General features: G+C 42.1%; 1 protein-coding gene across 1 annotated transcript in view; it reads right to left on the reverse strand.

Annotated features, from left to right (window-relative positions):
* LOC124616598 (hemicentin-1) overlaps positions 1–14,800 on the reverse strand; it is a 1,150,083-nt gene extending 1,135,283 nt beyond the window's left edge. The window contains exon 1 of the mRNA XM_047144918.1: positions 14,613–14,800. Within this exon, the coding sequence (XP_047000874.1) occupies positions 14,613–14,800 (188 nt within the window). The remainder of the gene's footprint in view (positions 1–14,612) is intronic.
* Between the last annotated feature and the right edge of the window lie 7,030 nt (positions 14,801–21,830).

Genomic DNA, 21,830 nt, shown 5'->3' on the forward strand with positions numbered 1-21,830 from the left:
GCCCTGCCTCTCTGCAGCTGTTAACCGGCCCAGTTTGAAGTGTCAGTGCCTGGTCGCTGCCCGAAACAGCTTGTTCCTCGACAAGCCGATTCCGATCTGACGCAGTGTCGGGCTGAGTTGTCACGACCACTCCTAGGGGTGACATTATGGTGTAACTACACCTACGCTATCTGGTGAAAAGTCTATACACACTTATTAATGGACATTAATTGGGCTGTGCCGTCCCCTCGCCTGTATGACTCCGCTGGCAACACTTTCGATGAAGTGCCTGAATGTCTGTTGGGGAATGACAGACCACTGTTCCTCGGGAGCCGAAACCAGAGGAGGTAGTGACGTTGAACGATGGGGTCTGGAGTCAAGCAGACGCTCTAACTCATCCCAATGGTGTTCAAATGAGTTCAGGCCAGGACTCCGTGTAGACCACTCCATTTCGTGAATGTTATTGTCCTCAAACCATTGATTCACATATGCTGCTTTATTACAAGGTTCATTGTCATGTTGATACAGTCATCCTCTGTTGTACGCAGTATTGTAAAATGTGTTCATAACTTTTCACGTTTAGCGCTTTCTTCACCGCAATAAGTTCACTTCACTGTTGGCAGGTACCGCTGCGTAAGACTGCCACAAGGTATTGCGTGATCCATCACTCCAAACCGCTCGTTTCCAATAATTCACTGACCAGTGGCGTCGCTCTTAACTTCATCCCAAAGCGCCGCTTCGCACTTACTTGAGAAATGCGTGGATTATGACGAGCTCCTCGATCATTGTACCCCATTCGTTTCAACTCCCAACTGACGGTCACAGCAACTCACGACTGATTCCTTCCGCTGATTTCATACAATTTTTTACAAGCAGCCTCGAGGTTGCTCGACAAAGAACAGTCTTCTCACTATTTCCAATTTACACATCTCCGCAAAACAGAAAAATGCATCGTCAGTAAAATAATCCCAGGGTGTTGCTGATCGTTTATGGCAGTCTATGTACACTATGTGATCAAAAGTATCCCGACACATGGCAGAAAATGACTTACAAGTTCTCGGTGTCCTCCATCGGTAATGCTGGAATTCAGTACGGTGTTGCCCCACACTTAGCCTTGATGACACCTTCCCCTCTCGCAGGACATACGTTCAATCAGGTGCTGGAAGGTTTCTTGGGGAATGGCAGCCTATTCTTCACGGAGTGCTGCACTGAGGAGAGGTATCGCTGTCGGTCGGTGAGGCCTGGCACGAAATCGGCGTTCAAAAACATCCCAAAGGTATTCTAGGCTTGTGCTGTGATAGTGCCACGGATATCATCAAGGGGTGCAAGCCCCCTCCATGAAAAACATGACCACACCATAACACCACCACCTCGAATTTTACTGTTGGCACTACACATGCTGGCAGATGACGTTCACCGGGAATTCGCCTTACCCACACCTTGCCATCGGATCGCCACATTGTGTACCGTGATTCGTCACTCCACACAATGTTTTTCCACTGTTCAATCTTCCAATGTTTACACTCCTTACACCAAGCGAGGCGACGTTTGGCATTTACCGGCGTGACATGTGGCTCATCAGCAGCCGCTTGACCATGAAATCCAAGTTTTCTCACATTCCGCCCAACTGTCACAGTACTTGAAGTGGATCCTGATGCAGTTTGGAATTCCTGTGTGATGGTCTGGATAGATGTCTGCCTATTACACATTGCGACCCTCTTCAACTGTCGGCGGTCTCTGTCAGTCAACAGACGAGGTCGGCCTGTGCGCTTTTGTGCTGTACGTGTCCCTTCACGTTTCCACGTCACTATCACATCGGAAACAGCGGACCTATGGATGTTTAGGAGTGTGCAAATCTTGCGTACAGACGTATGACACAAGTGACACCCAACCGTCTGACCAAGTTCGAAGTCCGTGAGTTCCGCGGAGCGCCCCATTCCGCTCTCTCACGATGTCTAATGACTACTGAGGTCGCTGATATGGAGTACCTGGCAGTAGGTGGTAGCACAATGCACCTAATATGAAAACGAATGTTTTTGGGGGTGTCCGGATACTTTTGATCACGTAGTGTATATCGGAAACAACAACAGTCTAATCACGCTTCCTTCCGTACATCGGATGTTTCGATTGATTGTGTCAAACATTCGCAATCTTGTATGATGTACTTGATTTCACCGTCAAAGTGCTGAACTTGTTATGCATATGAGAAGACATTCAGTACGACTGTGTCTTGATTGCTAGATGACAGTGCGATATCGTGTCGAACAACGTTTGGAACTCTAAAAAGTGGAATTTATCTGTTGGTGTAGCTGTGGTTGTGCCTTCGCGTTTCGACATCAAAATCACATCACAAACAATTGACTTGGGCAGCTTTAGAAGGGTTGAAATAATCGATTTGTTACCCAGGTGAAATCCAGTGTCTACTCTAGGTTTGACGTCTCTTAGCTTTCCTCTACAACCCATTCCACTTTTACTGTCTCTCTACTGGCGAAACAGTACTTTCCGCCTCTTCTGAAACTAGCGGATCGACTTATCGCGACATGTAATACATAATTCCGTCTTACGCGTGAGTGACCAAATATGTTGGTCAGATAGTGTACATCTGTACTCCTCAAGACATTTACGAAGCGTACAATTAAATAAGGAATCTGCGCACCTCATCTCATACTGCGTAGCCACATTTGACGATGCTGATGTTAGAATATGGTTTACCTTGTATTAGGACGCAGATGACCTTGATATTTCCGGAAATACCACTGGTCATTTCCTCTTTCTGTATGCATAAGATTACTTTTGAGCCATGGTAGAAGAGGACACTGTTTGATAGTCCCACAGTCACAGCTGACTTGAAAGTGAATTTAAAAGAAACGACAACGGAATATTTTCAATTCTTGAAACAGATGTTTGGTGATAAGGAACGTGGAGGCCAAGAGGAATGCCAAGAACGAAAAGGGTTGTTGTACTCCAGAACTGGAGGTCAACGATAGAGAGGGATACAAGAAAAGAGCACGATTACCAATGGAGCAGACAAGAGAGGAGGATAGTGAAGCTATCTGAAGAAGAGCGGGTGATAATTATGGAAAGAACGAAGAGGTTCTGGGAGAAGAAGAAGGTAATGCAGACATGAGATGGCTAAACGTGGTCCTACAGGAAGAAGAAATATATTTTTTACACTGTCGTTTGAGTTGATTCACTTGGCATAACAAGACCGGCTCCATCAAGTAGCCCGAATTATGACACAGGAATCTCCTTACCAGGGAGAGGTAGGTATTACAGAACTGTTGCTCCACAAAGACCAGTCTTCTCACTATTTCCATTCAGAAATCTCCGCCCCTTCCTATTTTAGTGTTCTTTAATCCATTCTTTTTCTTCTTTACTTTCTCTCTTCTCCTTTATTTTCTTTTATCGATTCTCTTCTTTTTTTTCGTCGGCCACAAACATAATGAACGTCCTAGTTTACCTGAGACAGCAAAAAAGGTGGCAAATATTTGGGAAAAAGGCATTCGGTGACCAAGTGGAAAGGCTCATTCGTCCCGCATTTTCTTACGACGATTATGGCACAATTCCTTACAACAGAAAAATGCGTCGGCAGTAAAATAATCCCAAGGTGTTGCTGACCGTTTGTGACAGTCTATGTATATCGGAAACAACAATGGTCTAATTACGCTTTCTTTCAGTACATCGCATATTTCAATCGATTCAGTTGAACATTCGCAATCTTGTATAATGTACTTGATTTAATCAAGTATTATACTTGTTACACACTTGAGAAGACATTCAATATGACTGTGTCTTGATTGCTAGACGACAGTGTGTTACCGTGTCGAACAACGTTTGCAGATCTTGAAACTGGAACTTATTTGTGGGCCAACATCTATTATATACAATGAATCGTACGTGGCAAAAAAATGAAATGCTGGTCGTTTTTCTCACGGTGATCCCTGTTTCATTGCGCTGTTTCATTGGGATGAATTAATTTCTCTCCAAGAAAGATTTGCTTTTCAGACCAGCTACGTTACGTCCGTTTCTTTTGCTGCCGGTGCCGTCCTTCGTTGGTTAATAAATGTGCATTTTAAGCCTCCGTCTGTTTGTTTCACATTTTCCCGCTGTTATAGGGAACTGTTCCACGCTCCAGGCTTCTTGGCGCTGTCAGTCGCTTATTGGATTACCTGAGGGTTTCCTCAGGCCACCTACGTCCGTCGCGCAACAGAACGCCCTTGGCACCTGTCGAGAAAACATGACAGCCGGCGTTTTACTTACAAGGAACCGTCTCCCCTACAACTAATTGACATCCTTGCTAGGCAGCTGCTTGTAGAAGTCAGCTCCCGACCTGTTGGTTCCTTCACAAATAAATTATGGATAGAGCACATAAACGTAGACTTTTATCAGACGCGGAAAGATACATACGCTAGATATATTCAGTTTTTTTATTTTGGAAAATAAAAGTAATTGTAGGTTTAAATATTTCTGTTGTTTTGTATAAGACACCAGACAGCATGGTCATTAGCATCAGAACGTTTACATTTATAGGGAAATAACAAGTAAGTTTCTCATAAAATTGCCGTAATAATAACAACAGAATAGTAAGAAAGCTTAGAAGGAAGAGCTGCACAGACAAGCACTCAAAACAGTATAATAACGATTAGAATGTGAATTACTTGAAGGTTGTCTCATGGAACCGTTAAATTTCTGAATAGCGAGAACTGCCCGAAACATGCAGTGCATCAGAGGAAATTCGCCTACAAATACAGTAAAGGGTGCGAACCAATACAAGATAGGCGCTATTATCAGCCTCAAAGACTTTATCACTAATTTACGTGCCTAATTTCTAACAGCAACAGAATTAACTACAATCGTGCTAACCATACTTTGACGTGTATGCGACAATAATACTACTAAATATTTTTTCATACAGAGCAGAACGTAAATGCTGCATTGCCGCTAGGAGGATAGCCTAAGTGATCTCTACCCTTAAGCACTGCGCTGGCATCGCGAATAAAACGTAACTCTACGCTCCGTTAGATATTTAACAGAATCCAAGTCTCTACCATCATCATGTTACTGTCCCTTGGTAATGGGATCGTCTGTTTCCAGAACAGGCAACAAGACACGACCTGATGCAAAAGGCCACCACAGAGTCTTTTTGAATATACAGGGTGAATCACCTAAAACAGGCAGGCAAATATTGCGGAAATGGAAAGTTGCTACCCATGTGCAGCTTTCATAGAGTACATTGATAGTCAGAAGCTCGTATTTATAACCAATGAACAGATTGTAATAAGACGTAGAAAGAGTATTTTTTGTGCAAATATACACTTTTTAATGGAACAAGGCCTACTGATAGTACCAGACTAAAAAGTAGAGTAAATTAGAAGTCAGTGGTGTTTGTTAATCCCAATATACGTCAACCAACTCGACAACTTTTTGTCATTCTCTTCAACCAGTTAAGTGAAAGCGATAGTTTAACATCTAGACAATGTGGCATGGGTCAAGCAAGGCTCTTACATATTCTCCACCAACATACACTGAAGCTCCAAAGAAACTGGTATAGGCATGCGTATTCAAATACAGAGATACGTAAACAGGTAGAATACGGCGCTGCGGTCGGTAACACCTATATAAGACAAGTGTCTGGCGCAGTTGTTAGATCGGTTACTGCTGCTACAGTGGCAGGTAATTACGATTTAAGTGAGCTTGAACGTGATGTTATAATCGGCTCACGAGAGACGGGACACAGCATATCCGAGGTACCGATGAAGTAGGGATTTTCCCGTGCGACAATTCCACGAGTGTACCCTGAATATTAGGAATCCGGTAAAACATAAAATCTCTGACATCGCTGCGGCCGGAAAAAGGCCGTCAAGAACGGGACTAACAACGACTGAAGAGAAACGTTCAACGTGGCAGAAGTGCAACCCTTGCGCAAACTGCTGCAGATTTCAATGCCAGGCCATCAACAAGTGCGAATCATTCAACGTAACGTAATCGATATGGGCTTTCAGAGAAGAAGGCCCACTCCTGTACCCCTGATGACTGCACGACACAAAGCTTTACACCTCGCCTGGGCCAGTCAACACGGTCTCTGGACTATTGATGACTGGAAACATGTTGCCTGGTCGGACGAGTCTCGTTTCAAATTGTATAGAGCGATGGACGCGTACGCGTATGGAGACAACCTCCTGAATCCATGGACCCTGGATCTCAGCAAGGGATTGTTCAAGCTAGTGGAGGCTCTGTAAATGTGTAGGATGTGTGCAGTTGGAGTGATATGGAACCCATGATTCGTCTAGATACGACTCTGACAGGTGACACGTACGTAAGCATTCTGTCTGGTCACCTGCATCCATTCATATCTATTGTGCATTCCGACGGGCTTGGACAATTCCAGCAGAACAATGCGACACCCCGCAGAATTGCTACACAGTGGCTCCAGGAACATTCTTCTGAATTTTAACAGTTCCGCTGGCCACCCAGGCTCCCAGACATGAATATTATTGAGCAATGTGCTGTTTAGGAGAGATCTCCACCCCCCTCGTACTCTTACGGGATTACGGACAGCCTGGAGGATTCAAGGTGTCAATTCCCTCCAGCACTACTTCAGACATTAGTCGAGTCCAGGCCACGTCGTGTTGCGGCACTTCTGCATGCTCGCGGGACCCTAGACGATATTAGGCAGATGTACCAGTTTCTTTGGCTCTTCAACGTAGGTCCCATCCCTATCACATCTCTCTCTATCAACAGCTGCATGGAAACGATCGTGAGACTCGTCCTAACTTATGTGGATGGATATTAAGATAGGATACTCCAACGACCTACACGAAGTCGGTGAACTGGCAAAGCGGACCAGTCTCACTGCACTTTTTCCGGCTATACGTATTAACATCTGAGCTCATCAGTCCCCTAGACTTAGAAATACTTGAACCAACTAACCTAAGGACATCGCATACATCCATGCCCGAGGCAGCAGCGCGGTTCCGGACTGAAGCGCCTATACCCGCTCGCCCACAGCGGCCGGTGCTCTTTTTCAGGCTGAAAATGTTCTTTGTGAAGGTATAGACATAGGTTTTTGAAATGATTGATTACCCTGACATTTGAACACCTTGTAATAATAAAATTTCACTTTTACCAGGATTCTGTGTCAGAAACAAAATGAACTGCGTTTCGTTGCAGTTCCGCTGCTCTGCACTTTGTGCCATCTACGACACGATGATTTAGAGCCACGCTAGCCGTTCTGGGTTGGCCAGGCTGTCCTGCTTATTATGTATGTGAAACGTCTCTGAGGGGAAAAGAGGACTATCTGTTCAATGGGCGGACTTTGGAAGAGGGAACATTTATGGCTGTGAGGAGAAAGAAAAGACGCACGGAGACGGAAGGAAACTGGGCACGCTTGCACGTGTGTGTGTGTGTGTGTGTGTGTGTGTGTGTGTGTGTGTGTGTGTGTGTGTGCGGCACAGAGAGTGAGCCAGTGTTTGCTTGACGGAGCTACGCTGGTAAGAACGGTTAGCTTTGCGCACGGAAGACGTTACGGTGACTAAAAGTAGAGGGGTCTCAAGGGACTACGTTAATCGAAAGTTGGTGAAATGTACTGTGATTCACCAATACTATATGCTCATAGTCTAGATTGAACATTAATTTACGTGACACTTTGTTCATCCTTGTGGTTAACGTCTTCTCGTCAGTGGATTGTGCCTTGATTTAGAAGCTAAATGATTGCTTGAGTGTGTTATGTTAAAGTTGTCACTAATTAGTTGATGTTCACTTGTGTAAGGTTGTTTACTAATCACGCTATTATAAAGCCCCACGCGGGCACTGTGGAGTCATGTGACTTCAGATGGAGCTATTTACCTTATTTCCATTCATTGGCACTATGCTGTTTCGGGTGTAAGAGCTGACAGTATCTTGTATTTATGTGGATTGCTGTAGATGGATGAAGCATATCGTTGGAACTATTGTCAGTGAGCATTAAGATCATTTGGTTGCCGTTCAGTCTATGAATTCACTTCCATATTCTAGTAAGTTCAAAGATTTGTTTATGGATATTGTAACCCCTGAGTATGTGTGGAAAGCAGGAAGTTGATTACTGGTTTAAATAGGATTAAGATAACTGGAATTTCTAATGACGAACAATAATGAAAATACTTGCATAAAATGTTCAAACTTTAAGATATTTGTTCAAAATCTCATGTTGATGGGTATTTACGTTTTTATTTACGTAAACTACAGGCAGAATAACATAACTAGCATACGGGCAAGGGAGGAAATGTGCCATTTAACAGAGTTACCGTAGGAATTTTACGCCTGTGCCGTTTAATAGAGTTACCGTAGGAATTTTACGCCTGTCCACGTCTATACACAAACTATCTGATCTCCGAGTACGATACAGCCGAAAACTGTTGCCGGAGAGCGCTGCAGTCGCAAATCATGGCGAGGATGACATTCCACGTCATAAACCAGCTCGATTCAAAGTGTGGACCAATCACGATGTAAACCACATCTGCGGTGCTTAACAATCTAAACACGTCCCTTGTGAGAATGACTTTAACCCGTTCTTTGAAAGCCACGTGCTGATGTTACTGAGAGCCCTGTTATCAGCTACATAATCGTTAGCATGGAAGCGCTGTAACAAATATGTATGAAAAGAACGCATGCAGAATCGCGGTTGGGATTGCGAAGGGGGGGGGGGGGGGGGAGGGGAGTGTCTTAGTGATCGGTTCCTGTTTGAGCGAAGAACATGGGGTGCAAAATTTTTCGGTTTACCCCGGACCAACGGCCATTTGTTTAACCATTCGAATATCTGCCTTGCTGTAGCAGGTATGTTATAGCATATTAAGCAAGTTTGAACTACGAACCGGAAAGGCACCTAGGCAAATTGTGCGACTCAATTCATTCCTGTTGCAAACGATTTTAATTCGGCTGAAATTAATGCTCAGTTAATGACACCATTTTCGTGTGCAGTGTGCAGATTTTACGAGCAAAACATGTCCCGCTCTTTCAGATTTAAATTATGATTAAAAATGATTAAAAATAATCATCCTTAAAAAACCCCAGGCTGGAACGAAACCGATGGCTCAAATTTAGTCCATGGGTGTATCGAATCTTGGTCTAAGATAAGTTTTAACCATCATTATAAAATTTGCTTCGCTTGAATTTTACGTGCAAAATACATGTTTCTCTGGGAGGTTTTTGAAGCATTCCGCTCCTATACTATAAACTTGTACGCATCGGTTCAAACATTGCACGAAGGTAGACACATGGATAAAATCAAAACGAAATTTTTCATCCAATTATCTCTATCCGTTGCCGAGATACGATGGTTTAAAACCAAGATAATGCAGCACGTAAATTAGTTCTTACATGAACTGAACCTGCGGAAACGGTTTAAAGTGAACTTATATTTTTCAAACTTACTGGAATCGGTTCAAATTTTGTAAGAAGGCAGACTAGTACGTGTAATTAATGGCCATTATGTTTTTTTTGTGAAAGCATTCTCCGTTGTCACGATACAAGCAACAAAGTTCGAAAGTCGATGAAAAATACCTGTACCGGATCAGTGGTAGCCAGAGTCAACAAAAATCTGCATCGGTTGCCAAGTTCTGACGATCTAATGCCAAAATTATGGTAGAGTAAAAGTCGGGAATCAAAATGAAGAATGCTCCTATCGTAGCTCAAAAAGGCGAATATGTCCAGAGCATACTTAAGAATGTAAAAGAAGGGAACCAGCTTTTCGACATACTTAGTAGCTTCAAAGAAACTTAAATCAAAACATCTCGGCATATTCACGCTTTCTTACGTATTAACCATACTTCATCAGGGTAGTGAGCTTTCTTAGCTGCAAAATCCAGAAGATTTGCCAGCCATAGTAAATAATACGTAATGTCATATGGGTAAACTGCTAAAAAAGATTTTCCGGGGGGGGGGGGGGGGAGGGGGAGGCCAAGATTTCTGCAGGTTGATGAATTTCACTAAATGACACTGATACTTAGAGCAAAAAAGCACAGCCGGCTGGAATGGCCGAGCGGTTCTAGGCATTACAGTCTGGAACCGCGCGACCACTACGGTCGCAGGTTCGAATCCTGGGTCGGGCATGGATGTGTGTGACGTCCTTAGGTTAGTTAGGTTTAAGTAGTTCTAAGTTCTAGGAGACTGATGACCATAGCAGTTAAGTCCCATAGAGCTCAGAGCCATTTGAACCAAAAAAGCACGAGTGTCAAAGACGTTTTGATTTAAATGCCAGCCCCTGGTCATAATCGCATTTCGCCTTTTCTTGCACTGTGATAGGAGCAGGTTTCATTCTAGTCTATACAGGGTGTTTCAAGAAGGACTTTATATCTCTAAAAATTCATATAGGTTTATTGAATTAAGAGCTGTGTTTAGTGTTGTTATGTAGGGAAGCAAGGGTTTTTTTTTTTTTACCTTAAATTAAAGATGCTGTATGTGGCTACAGTTGGTTATCCTGCACATATCCCATCGGAAGTCAATTTCTTCTCAAACTCGCTGTATCATTGCAGGTGTAACTTGTTCAGTGGCGGCGTAAATTATTGCTCTAAGTTCAGGCAGACAAGCCGGCACAAGAGGTACAAACACAATATCCTTGATGAAAATCAAAAATCGTTGTAACATTCCCAGGTACACTACACCGTTCATGGTTCTCTCACGGAAAAAAGGGTCCGTACACTTTGTTCTTCCTCACTGCCAAAATACGCTCAGTTTAGACTCATCACGAACATGTTGCAATGTTTGATGTGGATTTCACTGTCCCAAGACCTACAGTTGTGTTTGTTAATCTTGCCACTTACGTAAAAAGCCGACTCGTCAGAAAAGACAATTTTGCCCAGGAAATGTTCATCCTTACCTAATCGATTTAATATATCCGCACAGAAGTTCTTGCGAGCAATTTTATCAGTGTATTTTATTGCTTGTACGGTCGTCAATCTGCACGGTTTCAAAGGCAAACGGTTTCTCAACACACGACAGTCGTATGTGGGATTTGCAGTTCGCAAGATGCACGCCGGATCGATTTCGTAGGGCTGTTGACAATACGTTGTCTCACTGGGTCAACGACTTCCTCAGATTTGCTCGGACGACCTGATGATTCCCCATGTCTTACCGAGCATCCTGTTTCTACAAAACATTTATGCCATTCATAAACTGTAGGCCTGCTAGGAGGGTCCTTAGCGTACTTGGTAAGGAAATTACGCTGAACTGTTGTGTCGCCGACTTCGATTCTTCAAACCAGACCACACAGCTAGCACGCTCGGCTCCGGTGAAGCCATCTTTAACGCAATTGCAGCTAGCGCTCCTTACGGTGTGATTCAGCACTAGCGAACTACGCGAGACAAAACTTGGTGGTTTCCCTACAAATTGACACTACAATCACCTCTGCAGGTACTATGAATTAATTTATATGAGTTTTCGAAGTTGTACAGTCCTTTTTGAAACACCCCGTATTATGAAACTTCCTGGCAGATTAAAACTGTGTGCCCGACCGAGACTCGAACTCGGGACCTTTGCATTTCGCGGGCAAGTGCTCTACCATCTGGGCTACCGAAGCACGACCCACGCCCGGTACTCACAGCTTTACTTCTGCCAGTATCTCGTCTCCTACCTTCCAAACTTTACAGAAGCTCTCCCGCGAACCTTGTAGAAAAAAAAAATGGTTCAAATGGCTCTGAGCACTATGGGACTTAAAAGCTGTGGTCATCAGTCCCCTAGAACTGAGAACTACTTAAACCTAACTAACCTAAGGACATCACACACATCCATGCCCGAGGCAGGATTCGAACTTGCGACCGTAGCAGTCGCGCGGTTCCGGACTGCGCGCCTAGAACCGCGAGACCACCGCGGCCGGCGAACCTTGCAGAACTAGCAATCCTGAAAGAAAGGATATAGCGGAGACATGGCTTAGCCACAGCCTGGGGGATGTTTCTGGAAACATCCCCCAGGCTGTGGCTAAGTCATGTCTCCGCTATACCCTTCTTTCAGGAGTGCTAGTTCTGCAAGTTTCGCGGGAGAGCTTCTGCAAAGTTTGGAAGGTAGGAGACGAGATACTGGCAGAAGTAAAGCTGTGAGTACCGGGCGTGGGTCGTGCTTCGGTAGCTCAGATGGTAGAGCACTTGCACGCGAAAGGCAAAGGTCCCGAGTTCGAGTCTCGGTCGGGCACACAGTTTAGGAAGTTTCATATCAGCGCACACTCCGCTGCAGAGTGAAAATCTCATTCTAAAAACCCCGTATTATGTTCCACTTATTTCCGACAGAACTTGGGTAAGTGTCTGGCCATCTGTCACGATTAATGATAGCATTAACTGGCCATCTGTCACGATTAATGATAGCATTACGCGTGATTTCTTAGTTTCGTAAGGCTTCCCAACCGATTTTGAAGAAAGTATGCGGCTAAAGAATCTGATTTTTGCACACGTGGTAGTACAACATCTTAGCTTCGTATTGAATCATTTATCTTTCCATATTTCTTAACAGTCTTTGTGAAATGATGCTATTTGTCAACGTTGTGCACTTGATTTACATATCTTGTAGTGAAAAAGTTATGTAGCGGTTAGCTTACTGTTAGATCCGTTTTAGACCATACATTGTTGGGAATGAAATGTAGCTAAAAGTACCAAAAAGTTTTTGAAATGATAATGATACTGATATCTGTCTCTGGTCTCAAGTAATGCGAGCTATTCAGTGGCGTCAGTGCCGCGTCCGCAAGCCACGGAGTTCGCGCGGTTACAGCTTGGTTTAGTGTAGTCATATGATGCAGGACAGAAAAAAACTAATTACTAGTGATCAGCGCAGACCTAGTGCCGGTCCCTCTTATTATTTTAATGGTCTCATTCTCTAGATAAATCCAAATATATAAGAATTTTTCCCTCGGCTACTGGACAATTAATCTGCTATGCTTTTATAATTGGCCACACGTTGCATCACAAAAGACAAATAATTATTTGTCATCAACATCCTACAATTAGTATGATGTACATTTCGTATTTCGAACTAAAAGATAACTGAAGCGCAATTCTGTTGTCTCATTGTCTACTTTGACAGAAAAAATAATGGAGGGTTAATGAAACTACTGTAGATCGGCACAGATGTGCGTTTCATTGTTCTTCATTGTTTGTTTTTTTTCTTCCTTGGCGGGCTGCGCTGCACTGTCAAGGTAATTCCCACTCTTTGGCTAAATGGCTGGCGGGAGGCCAAATAAATAAATTTAAAAAGATCTCCACCCTTCGACAGCTGACAAGCAAGTCAGTAGAAAACGCAGCTGCAGTCAACAGTTGCTCACCTTTAGCTAGTCTGTGCTGTCGTGTAGAACAATGTCTTTACTCTTTTATTGGTATTGTTTTGACTCTGCAGTAACTCGTCGAGTTTTGAAGTACAGAAGAACTAGGAGGTTATGGATTCATCCTATGAATAGCGACAGACATTTAGGGGAGTTTTTTTCTTTATATGAAGAACTTAAAAACTATCCTGAAAAATTTTATTCAAATTACAGAATGAATCATAATACATTTCAGTATGTGCTGCAGAACATTCAAGACAAAATTTCTAAACAGAACACAAATTTTCGCAGAAGTATAACAGCAGAAGAAAAATTGTGTATAACGATAAGGTAAGATTCGTTAGTACACACTTTTTGGTTTGCAGTAGAACTTTGTACAGCATTCGCTACCTCCAGTTAATTGTAGTCATGCTTTTGTATTTTAAATTTCACAAACGCTAACCTCTGAGGGGAAGAAAGTTTATGGGACTCCTGAGAATCATTAGGAAGTAATTAGCTTCGTCATTTTGGGTAATGTCTTGCTGTGCCTTCAACGAAGAATCGCAGAAATACTCCTTCAGAATTTTCCAACTTTTTTCTTCTTTTTTCTTCACGATGCAGCGCTTGGCAGTGGTGATGGTTCATCATGTGGAGCCACTGATGACCTCACAGAATTCTTTTCATTACCTTGTAAGATAGACATTTTGATAGGCGAAGAGTTTTGAGATAATGCCCTTTGACTCAGTGGTTCTATCTCCACTGATAAGGAACTGCCACAGCATGACTTTACTTACAATGCATTATCATCTGGTAGGGACACATTTCCGTCCCTCAGTGACACTCATACCTGTCTCCGTTTACAAGTAAATGCGAACTATTCAGTGGTGGCAATGCCGCGATTGCTGGCAAGCTATTGTTGTAAATGCATGTAAATACGGTAGATTAAATAAATGAAATAAAAGTAATTTCGCATGTATCATCATAATAAACGTAATTTTTCCTCACTGATTGTGAAATGTGAGGTAACATCTTAAAAGACGTGTGCAGTCACACTTGTGATGAAAGCAGAAGGGAGACGTGTGATGCGTGTACTGCAGAAGCTGTAGTGCTGCGCCACAGGCTCGCGCCTGCGGTCGGCTCGCGCCGGCAATATTAAACACTCGGAATGTCGTCGGCTCGGCTCCGGGAGGCTCACGCCGTGTCGGCGCGGCCCGGCCGCCAGTGTGAACACCGCAATTCAAAACCATGTGTTTGATATCGAAGCGGGCGGCGGCCCGGCCAGGCTCGGCTCGGCCCGGCCGGCAGTGTGAACGCAGCCTTAGTCTCGGCATTTGAACGGTGTGAGAGGCATGAGAGTTGAGATACGGCTAGTGCCTACCTTTCGGTGTATTCGCCCTCGGGCCTGGAGATCCGGGCGCGGTCGCTGAAGACGAAGATGCGGGCGGAGCCACGGTACCACTTGATGGAGTGCAGGTCCCCGCAGCGGTCCGTGTCCACCTTGCAGGGCAGCGTCACCGTCTCGCCCACCAGTCCCGTCAGGTCGTACGCCGGCAGGCCTGCCAACATACGCGCCACGTCACTAATCTGGAACGCTGTCTGAAATATTATGGTCGTTATTCATTTGTCTTGTAAATGTTTCTAACAGAGTGCAGCAGTTTGTTGTTTCGACATTCCATCTAATCTTTGGTAAGAGGTGACCTATCCGGTAGCAGCTTCAAACCTATCTGAAATGATTTATCACTGGCGGCAAGTTTGAACACCACGTGTCGCAGGACTGTGTTACTGTAAGCATTTATTCCCACACTTCAACTTTTATGAAGTTTTTATAGCTATAATAAACTATGCTAGTGTTCCAATAATAATAATAAAAATAATAGCCCTAACAATTATAAATTGTACAAGTGCAAGAGGTGGGTAACATTCTTTACACTAGGCCTATATCAATCCAATTTGCTGAAAATAGCTGGGAAAAAATTATCGGTAAAGGACTCGCAGGAAATTACTGTGAAGACAAAAGTGCTGCTGAAGCTGGAGACGAACATGGATGCAATGAAATAGACGAAAAAGGGTGCAATCATGGTCATGATATGGAAGAGGATGTGATAGTCGATGATAAAGTGATATTTTGGTGAAAGAAGCTCGGGTTACACCCATAAAAAACATCTCAAAAGAGAATAATGCCGAAGCAGGATGCTGTTGTGTTTATCGCAGGGAGAACGAACGAAGGACAACGATTACTTGCGGCAAATGGAACAAGTGTATTCTCAACTCACATAAAATATCTTTAAGCCATGATGTATATCAGTTATGTGAAAATGATTTCATTCTTCACTGGATTGTTATCACCTCCTTAGCAATAAAACATGAATTTCCAGCATTGAAATAAAATGTTCGAATGTGTTTGATATCTCATGGTACTTAACTGCTAAGGTCATCACACTACTTAAATTATATTAAGGGCAAACACACACACCAATGCCCGAGGGAGGACTCCATGACTACAGCGCCTAAGACCGCTCGGCTAATTCCGCGCGGCTAGCATTGCAATAGTGATTCATTATTTTGAAATTGAAGTACACAGTTCTGCAGTAAAGCGTTCACGGGTAGTGCGCATAGCGTTAAATACCGACGCCACGACTTTCTGTAACAAGCTCAATTATTTCCTTGGGAGTTTCTGTTCTCCTAAAGATGAAGTCATGAGCAGTCTTCACCGCCGTCTTGAACCATGGCGCAATCTCACAGTAAAACTTGGTAAATTTTCATCAAGCTACACGAAGGTGAAGATACATACATTTTGAAGTATAGTACCCTGTGCGGCACATAATGCCATTCCGGTTTAGAAAGTTCGTCGCAATAATAAATCCTGTGGCAGAGTAATAGCACTACATTCTAAAGTAGTATAAAATGCTGCTTGTCCCTATTTATAAAACAACTTTCGAATTACGGAATTCTTCGGTAATGTCTAAACTCTATTGTATATTCTAATAAACCTGCCTCTGTGAGCCATAGCTCCACCTTACAAATCGTAGTTTTCGAAGAAAAACTCATATTAATTAGAAGATAAATGTATTCATGATGCCGACAAGTTAGCCCTATCTGAAACCTGCATTACATAGTAAATGAAACATCAGGCCGCAGATTAGGTGAACAATAACTCTTTACCTTTGTTTTATTGGTAAATATCAATTTATACCGCACAGAAAAAAATCTTCGCTTTTGTACAGCGTTACTTCTTAAACTGATAGGACAATAAATTTTCTGCATTTTTCTTTCTTTATTGTCGAGAGATACGTTTCGTTGGTTTATTCCAAACCATTGTCAGTGGTGTTGTACAACAGCTCATGCAAACCATCTAACAGAACTAGAACCAACTATTTTATAGACCTTCTTATTACAATATCTTTGTGTTTTCGATGCAATGCATTAAATCTAATTATTCTTTGAACGTATCTGGGATTGTATACACTCAGTTTTGGTTTATATTTAGTGCCATGAACGTAGATATGTGAAAACTGCGTATAGCTCTTCAGATTGTACTCATGTATTCTTCTCAGTAAAAATTCGGGGTAAAACATGAGACCGAGGAGGTGATTAAAAGAATAGGACATTTATTACATTCATAACTGTGGCACTGAAATATAACCACGAAGTAGACCTACCACTACAAATCATAATATATCGGACGCTGAAAATTGATATTATAAGAACGATAAACGTTAAATACGCATGGAAATATAGGCCAGGAGTCCGCAACGACAAATGTTGACTCGTTACATACGTAAGGTGACAGAACTAATGGAATTCGATAAATATCAACGAGACTTAGCCTACTAGTAGGTCAGTACATGTCGGTATGATGTAGACCTAAATGTGCAAACAAGCTTAAGCTGGGCTCTTAGGTGTGAAACGATTAACTGAGAAGTCATTTCTGTTCATTTAACTCGCAGAATTTTATATGTACTCGCATGTGTCTACATAATTACTACTTCTAAAATTGCCCCAGAAAAAAGCAAGAGAAGAAAAAAACGGACGCCCTCGCCATAAACCTTACACCATTGTACAGCTGCAAATTAAAGTTATTCCATTTATTTAAGAAATAGAATCTAAACCATGGAGATATTATACCTCCATGATCTCAACATACTCCATTTAGTTCGTAATTTTCCGTAAGGTGCGCTACATTTGCGACAGTTCGAAACTACTTCGTAGATTATCCGGCAGAGGCGCTACCACTGCCCTGCCTCATCGTTGCCTACTTATCTTCCGCCGGGACTAACAATGAAGTTTAACCAAAAAGCTGTAGCACGAAAATGACACAGTGTGCTTCCTAAAGCACCGAAGCGCTGTGGGCGAGAAAGCTTGTTTAATGCTGTTACGCTAGCGATCACAAATAATTCTTCCAGAATGATACCTTACATGTGATACGTTAATAAAACGTGCAAGGGAGTAGTTTCACCTTAAAATCTCATGTAATTTTAAGTTATCTGTGGGTCGTAATTTTACAAATGTTTCTCTCGTGGATCGTAATTTTACCAATGTTTCCCTCTCTTGAGATAAATCATAAAGTCTTCAAAAAATATCGTTCCTAAATCGGTTTTTGTTCGGCTTTTCCAACACAATTTTCATTCCATGGCAGATTACGAAAAATAATTATTTTCAAAGACACAGATGACCGGGAGGAAAGACTGGAAGAACGTAGACTTTATGGACTATCGCATCTCGGTCCGAAATGCGTATCGTATTATGATGAAATATGTATTGTAGGACAAAGAATTACTCTCTGTGCGAAACATGAACTATAAGTCTCTATTGCAGCTACTTGTACACGATCACTCATAGAATATTCATAACCAAAAGCACTTTGCGCCATTCAAGGTTTCAAAACAATAACATATCTCGAAAAATCTTACAAGTTAAACCTGTAACAATGCCGCAAGACATTTCGTAACATGTGCGTCAATTCAACAATAGCCCTCTCTCTGTCGAATAAGGAACCATGCGGTAACAAAAAATAATCACTATTCTACAACGAACTTGTCACAACTATCTGAATCGAATAACCTTTCATAAATCTCCCAATAATACGCGAAAACAGACAATACATGTTTCGTCGACGATATTTTGTCTAACATCCATGAGAACGAGAGTTTACTTCTCTGCAAAGAAACCAGCTACAGCCATTAAATACACTACGTGTGAGCTCCTGTAGACTTAACCTTCCCTCTGAGTAATGACTTCGATTTATTTTCGCTCGCGATAAAACTGTTAGCACTGAATATAAATCAACATTTTTAAAGTTACCTTTATAAAGCCGTTCTCTCAGCCACATTCCCAGTACTGGAGGAAGAACAATAAAGCACAAGACTGAGAGAACGACCATTTCTTTTTCTGGTGTTCCCGTGTAGCGGCGAAATATAAGACAATGAATCATCCTTGCGTTCGCATCACAATAAAAAAACTAAAGGCCTGCAACCAGGCAAGGGCGATGACCAAGAGCACCAACAAGCTGCTCGTTTTCTCGCAGACTGAACAAAGAGCTCTATCCTCGAAGATGATATTTGTCTAAGATGTAATTCCAATGAATATGTATGACAGCTTGGTTTACAGTGTGAACTTCCTACTGTTCCACAGAATAAACTACGGTGAAAGTATTTTCAATAGAACAGGCGCAATATTTTTAGAGCAACAAAATTTTAATGCGTTTTAATTTATCAGCAGCGTATTACAATGCTATAAAGAATTCGAATGAATTTGAATTGGGTAATTACGAAGCCGTCACGAGCGTCACGAATAATCGAGTGAAATTATTTTGAGTCTGATTGCATTCCTTTCAATAATGTGATATTTAAATCACTGTAAATGAAAGACATTTGTATCAAGAGATGATAGATTATGAAAATTACGATAGCTCCTCGTAACGTGTAATAAATACAGATTTCCTCGTAAAAACATGAATACTTAAGTTATAAAAAATGAGGTAATTCTTTCGAAAATTGGAAGCGTATTCTATCCATTTCTCCGTAATATCTTCAGGAAATTGGTTTCATATAAATGGGGATGGGCAATGCGGCAAAATAAATACCTTCGCTATCGAACAAAAACTGTTTCACTAGACGAAGACGTGGAATGTCGGAAAATTTATTAAAGTTTATTCCACATCATTTCCGTCAAGAAGAGATACTTGCAGCAATTTCGAAACGAAATGAACACTGTATCGGAGCGTATCTTCAGATATCTTTGTATTTATAAGATTTTTTTTTATATAGCTCAAAGAAACAAATATAGCGTCTGGAACGGCTAAGTCACTTCGTAGCCCATTCCTCCGTGACGGCAACTTGTGATCATAAACTAAAATTATGAGACTGTCTTCTTTAAGATCGGGTCGTTCACTCTTCGCAGACAGTCGCATTTGGCTGTGCAAACGGTAAACTTATTAAAATTATAAGTCATAAATGAAAGAATGCCGGAGTCATAAACGATTTGAGTCTAGGATGTCGATAGAAAAATGAAGAACGTCTACTGAACTGTAGGTTAAGGCGCTGAAGGCTTCAGAAAAGTCTGAGGTCTAACTTTAACCGCAGGACATCATTCAGAATTATAATTCTGTATGTGACCAGAAGAAACGAAAGCGCGAGGGCGTTGCTATGAACTTCATATTTTTCCTGTGTAGATAATACAATGCATGAAAGCGAAATTTGCCTTAAGAGTTAAATTTATTATGAACGGCAAATAATGCAAAATGGTTCATAAATTTTTCTGATATAGGACGTGTGCGTGTGTGTGTGTGTGTGTGTGTGTGTGTGTGTGTGTGTGAATTCCTAAGGGACCAAACTGCCGAGGTCATTGGCCTGTAGACTTACACACTACTTAAACTACCTTATGCTAAGAACAACATACACACCCATGCCCAAGGGGGGGGGGGGGGGCGCAATCCGTGACGTGGCACCTCAAATCACGCGGCTAATGGGAATTTTATTTTATTTATCTCGCTATACAATGTAGTTGAAAATGCTCGTCATCCTGCTGTGGATATTTTAGAACTGATTTTTTCGTTGTTTCATTAATATAGTAAGGCGCAACAGTATGAGAATCTGTATCACTGGTTTCTCTTCATCTCATTATAGCTGAGAAAGATAGAATATACATTTCACTTGTAATGTGTCTCTCATACTCACTACGTACACGTGGTACATTTATCACGAAACGTTTTGCAGCGCACATTAATCCAGACCATAGGAAGGTAGGTGAAACTTCCGATATTGAACTTGTCTTATCGTAGTTGCTGTCAGTGACCGACAATACAGCATTTCTCATGAGCCGCGCGGCCAGAGGCCATTAATGGTGTTGCCGACTATTTAGTGAGTGCGTTCTGTATGCACGCATACTTATTATTCAACAAAATTGGTACTGTATATGAGGCCAATTTTATTTAATGCCAGAGAATGAAGTTTTTTGCTTATCCTGCTTGTTCCATGCAAATAAAGGTACAGGGCAAGTATATGAGCTTTACATTTAATTAAATTACATTCTTTTCGCTCAGAGCAACACAGGTCGAATTAATCACTGTTAACTTGCACACCTGAATTCATTCAGTGTAATACGAAGAGATTAGTCAGCAATCATTTACACTATTTGAGTTTTGGCCGACCATTCCCATTGTTTTATGCAATAATAAATAACGATGCTTAAAAATAGAGCGAAATGTGTCTGGTCCAAATAAGTAGAAAAAGACTGAATGACTCCATATTACTGGGAAGTCATTTCATTACCATTATTACTCTGACAGTACACATATTGCTAAGTGACTTGTTCCATTTCCTGCCACTGTTTTATTTAGAGTACTGGACAAGTGGGCTTGGGAGCAAGGCATGAGGTTTTTGCAGTGGAATGGTTCATTGCCGGTGCGGTCTCAGAATACCGTTGTTGGCAGAAGGCGGTCAGTGAGTCTCATTAGAAAGACATTGCTCTAGCCAGTACCGATCTGTTGTTTGTTATTGTGTGTTCTGTATGCTCAGATCGGTACGTTTCAGCTGCGTTCCCCTGGTTTTTTCATGAAATGATAAATTTTCTCAAACTTCGTGCCGACAACAGTATTGAGTCGTCACTCCCAAGAAGAGCTTCGTGAAAGTATGAAGCTTAGGATGGGGAACCAACTTTTTGTGACATTCGACTCCTGGTCACAGTCTGGCGCTGATGGGTGCACACTTTTTGAGGCACGTACGAGTAAGTTTCGCAATCTGCAGCTCGCTACTCACTTGTTCTGGTGCACAACTTGAGCTGCCCGTCTGATAATAATTTGCGAATTTGTACCATTTAAAACTTTGAGTTGTTCAGAGCAGGATAACTTGTTGCGTTTTCTCAATGCAGTCTTCCGTACAATTTGGTGCCTACCTACCGTGTTAGTGTCATTTTTGCATGAATCCAGTCTAGATTTCTTGAAAGCTTTGCTCTCTATCAACTACTACTGCATTGTGTTCAATATTGGAGCGAATAAAAATCTGTTATACCCAGCTTTCATATGTTGTTGTTGTTGTGGTCTTCAGTCCTGAGACTGATTTGATGCAGCTCTCCATGCTACTCTATCCTGTGCAAGCTT

Source organism: Schistocerca americana, chromosome 5 (genome assembly GCF_021461395.2).
Source record: "Schistocerca americana isolate TAMUIC-IGC-003095 chromosome 5, iqSchAmer2.1, whole genome shotgun sequence".
Lineage (NCBI taxonomy): Eukaryota > Metazoa > Arthropoda > Insecta > Orthoptera > Acrididae > Schistocerca > Schistocerca americana.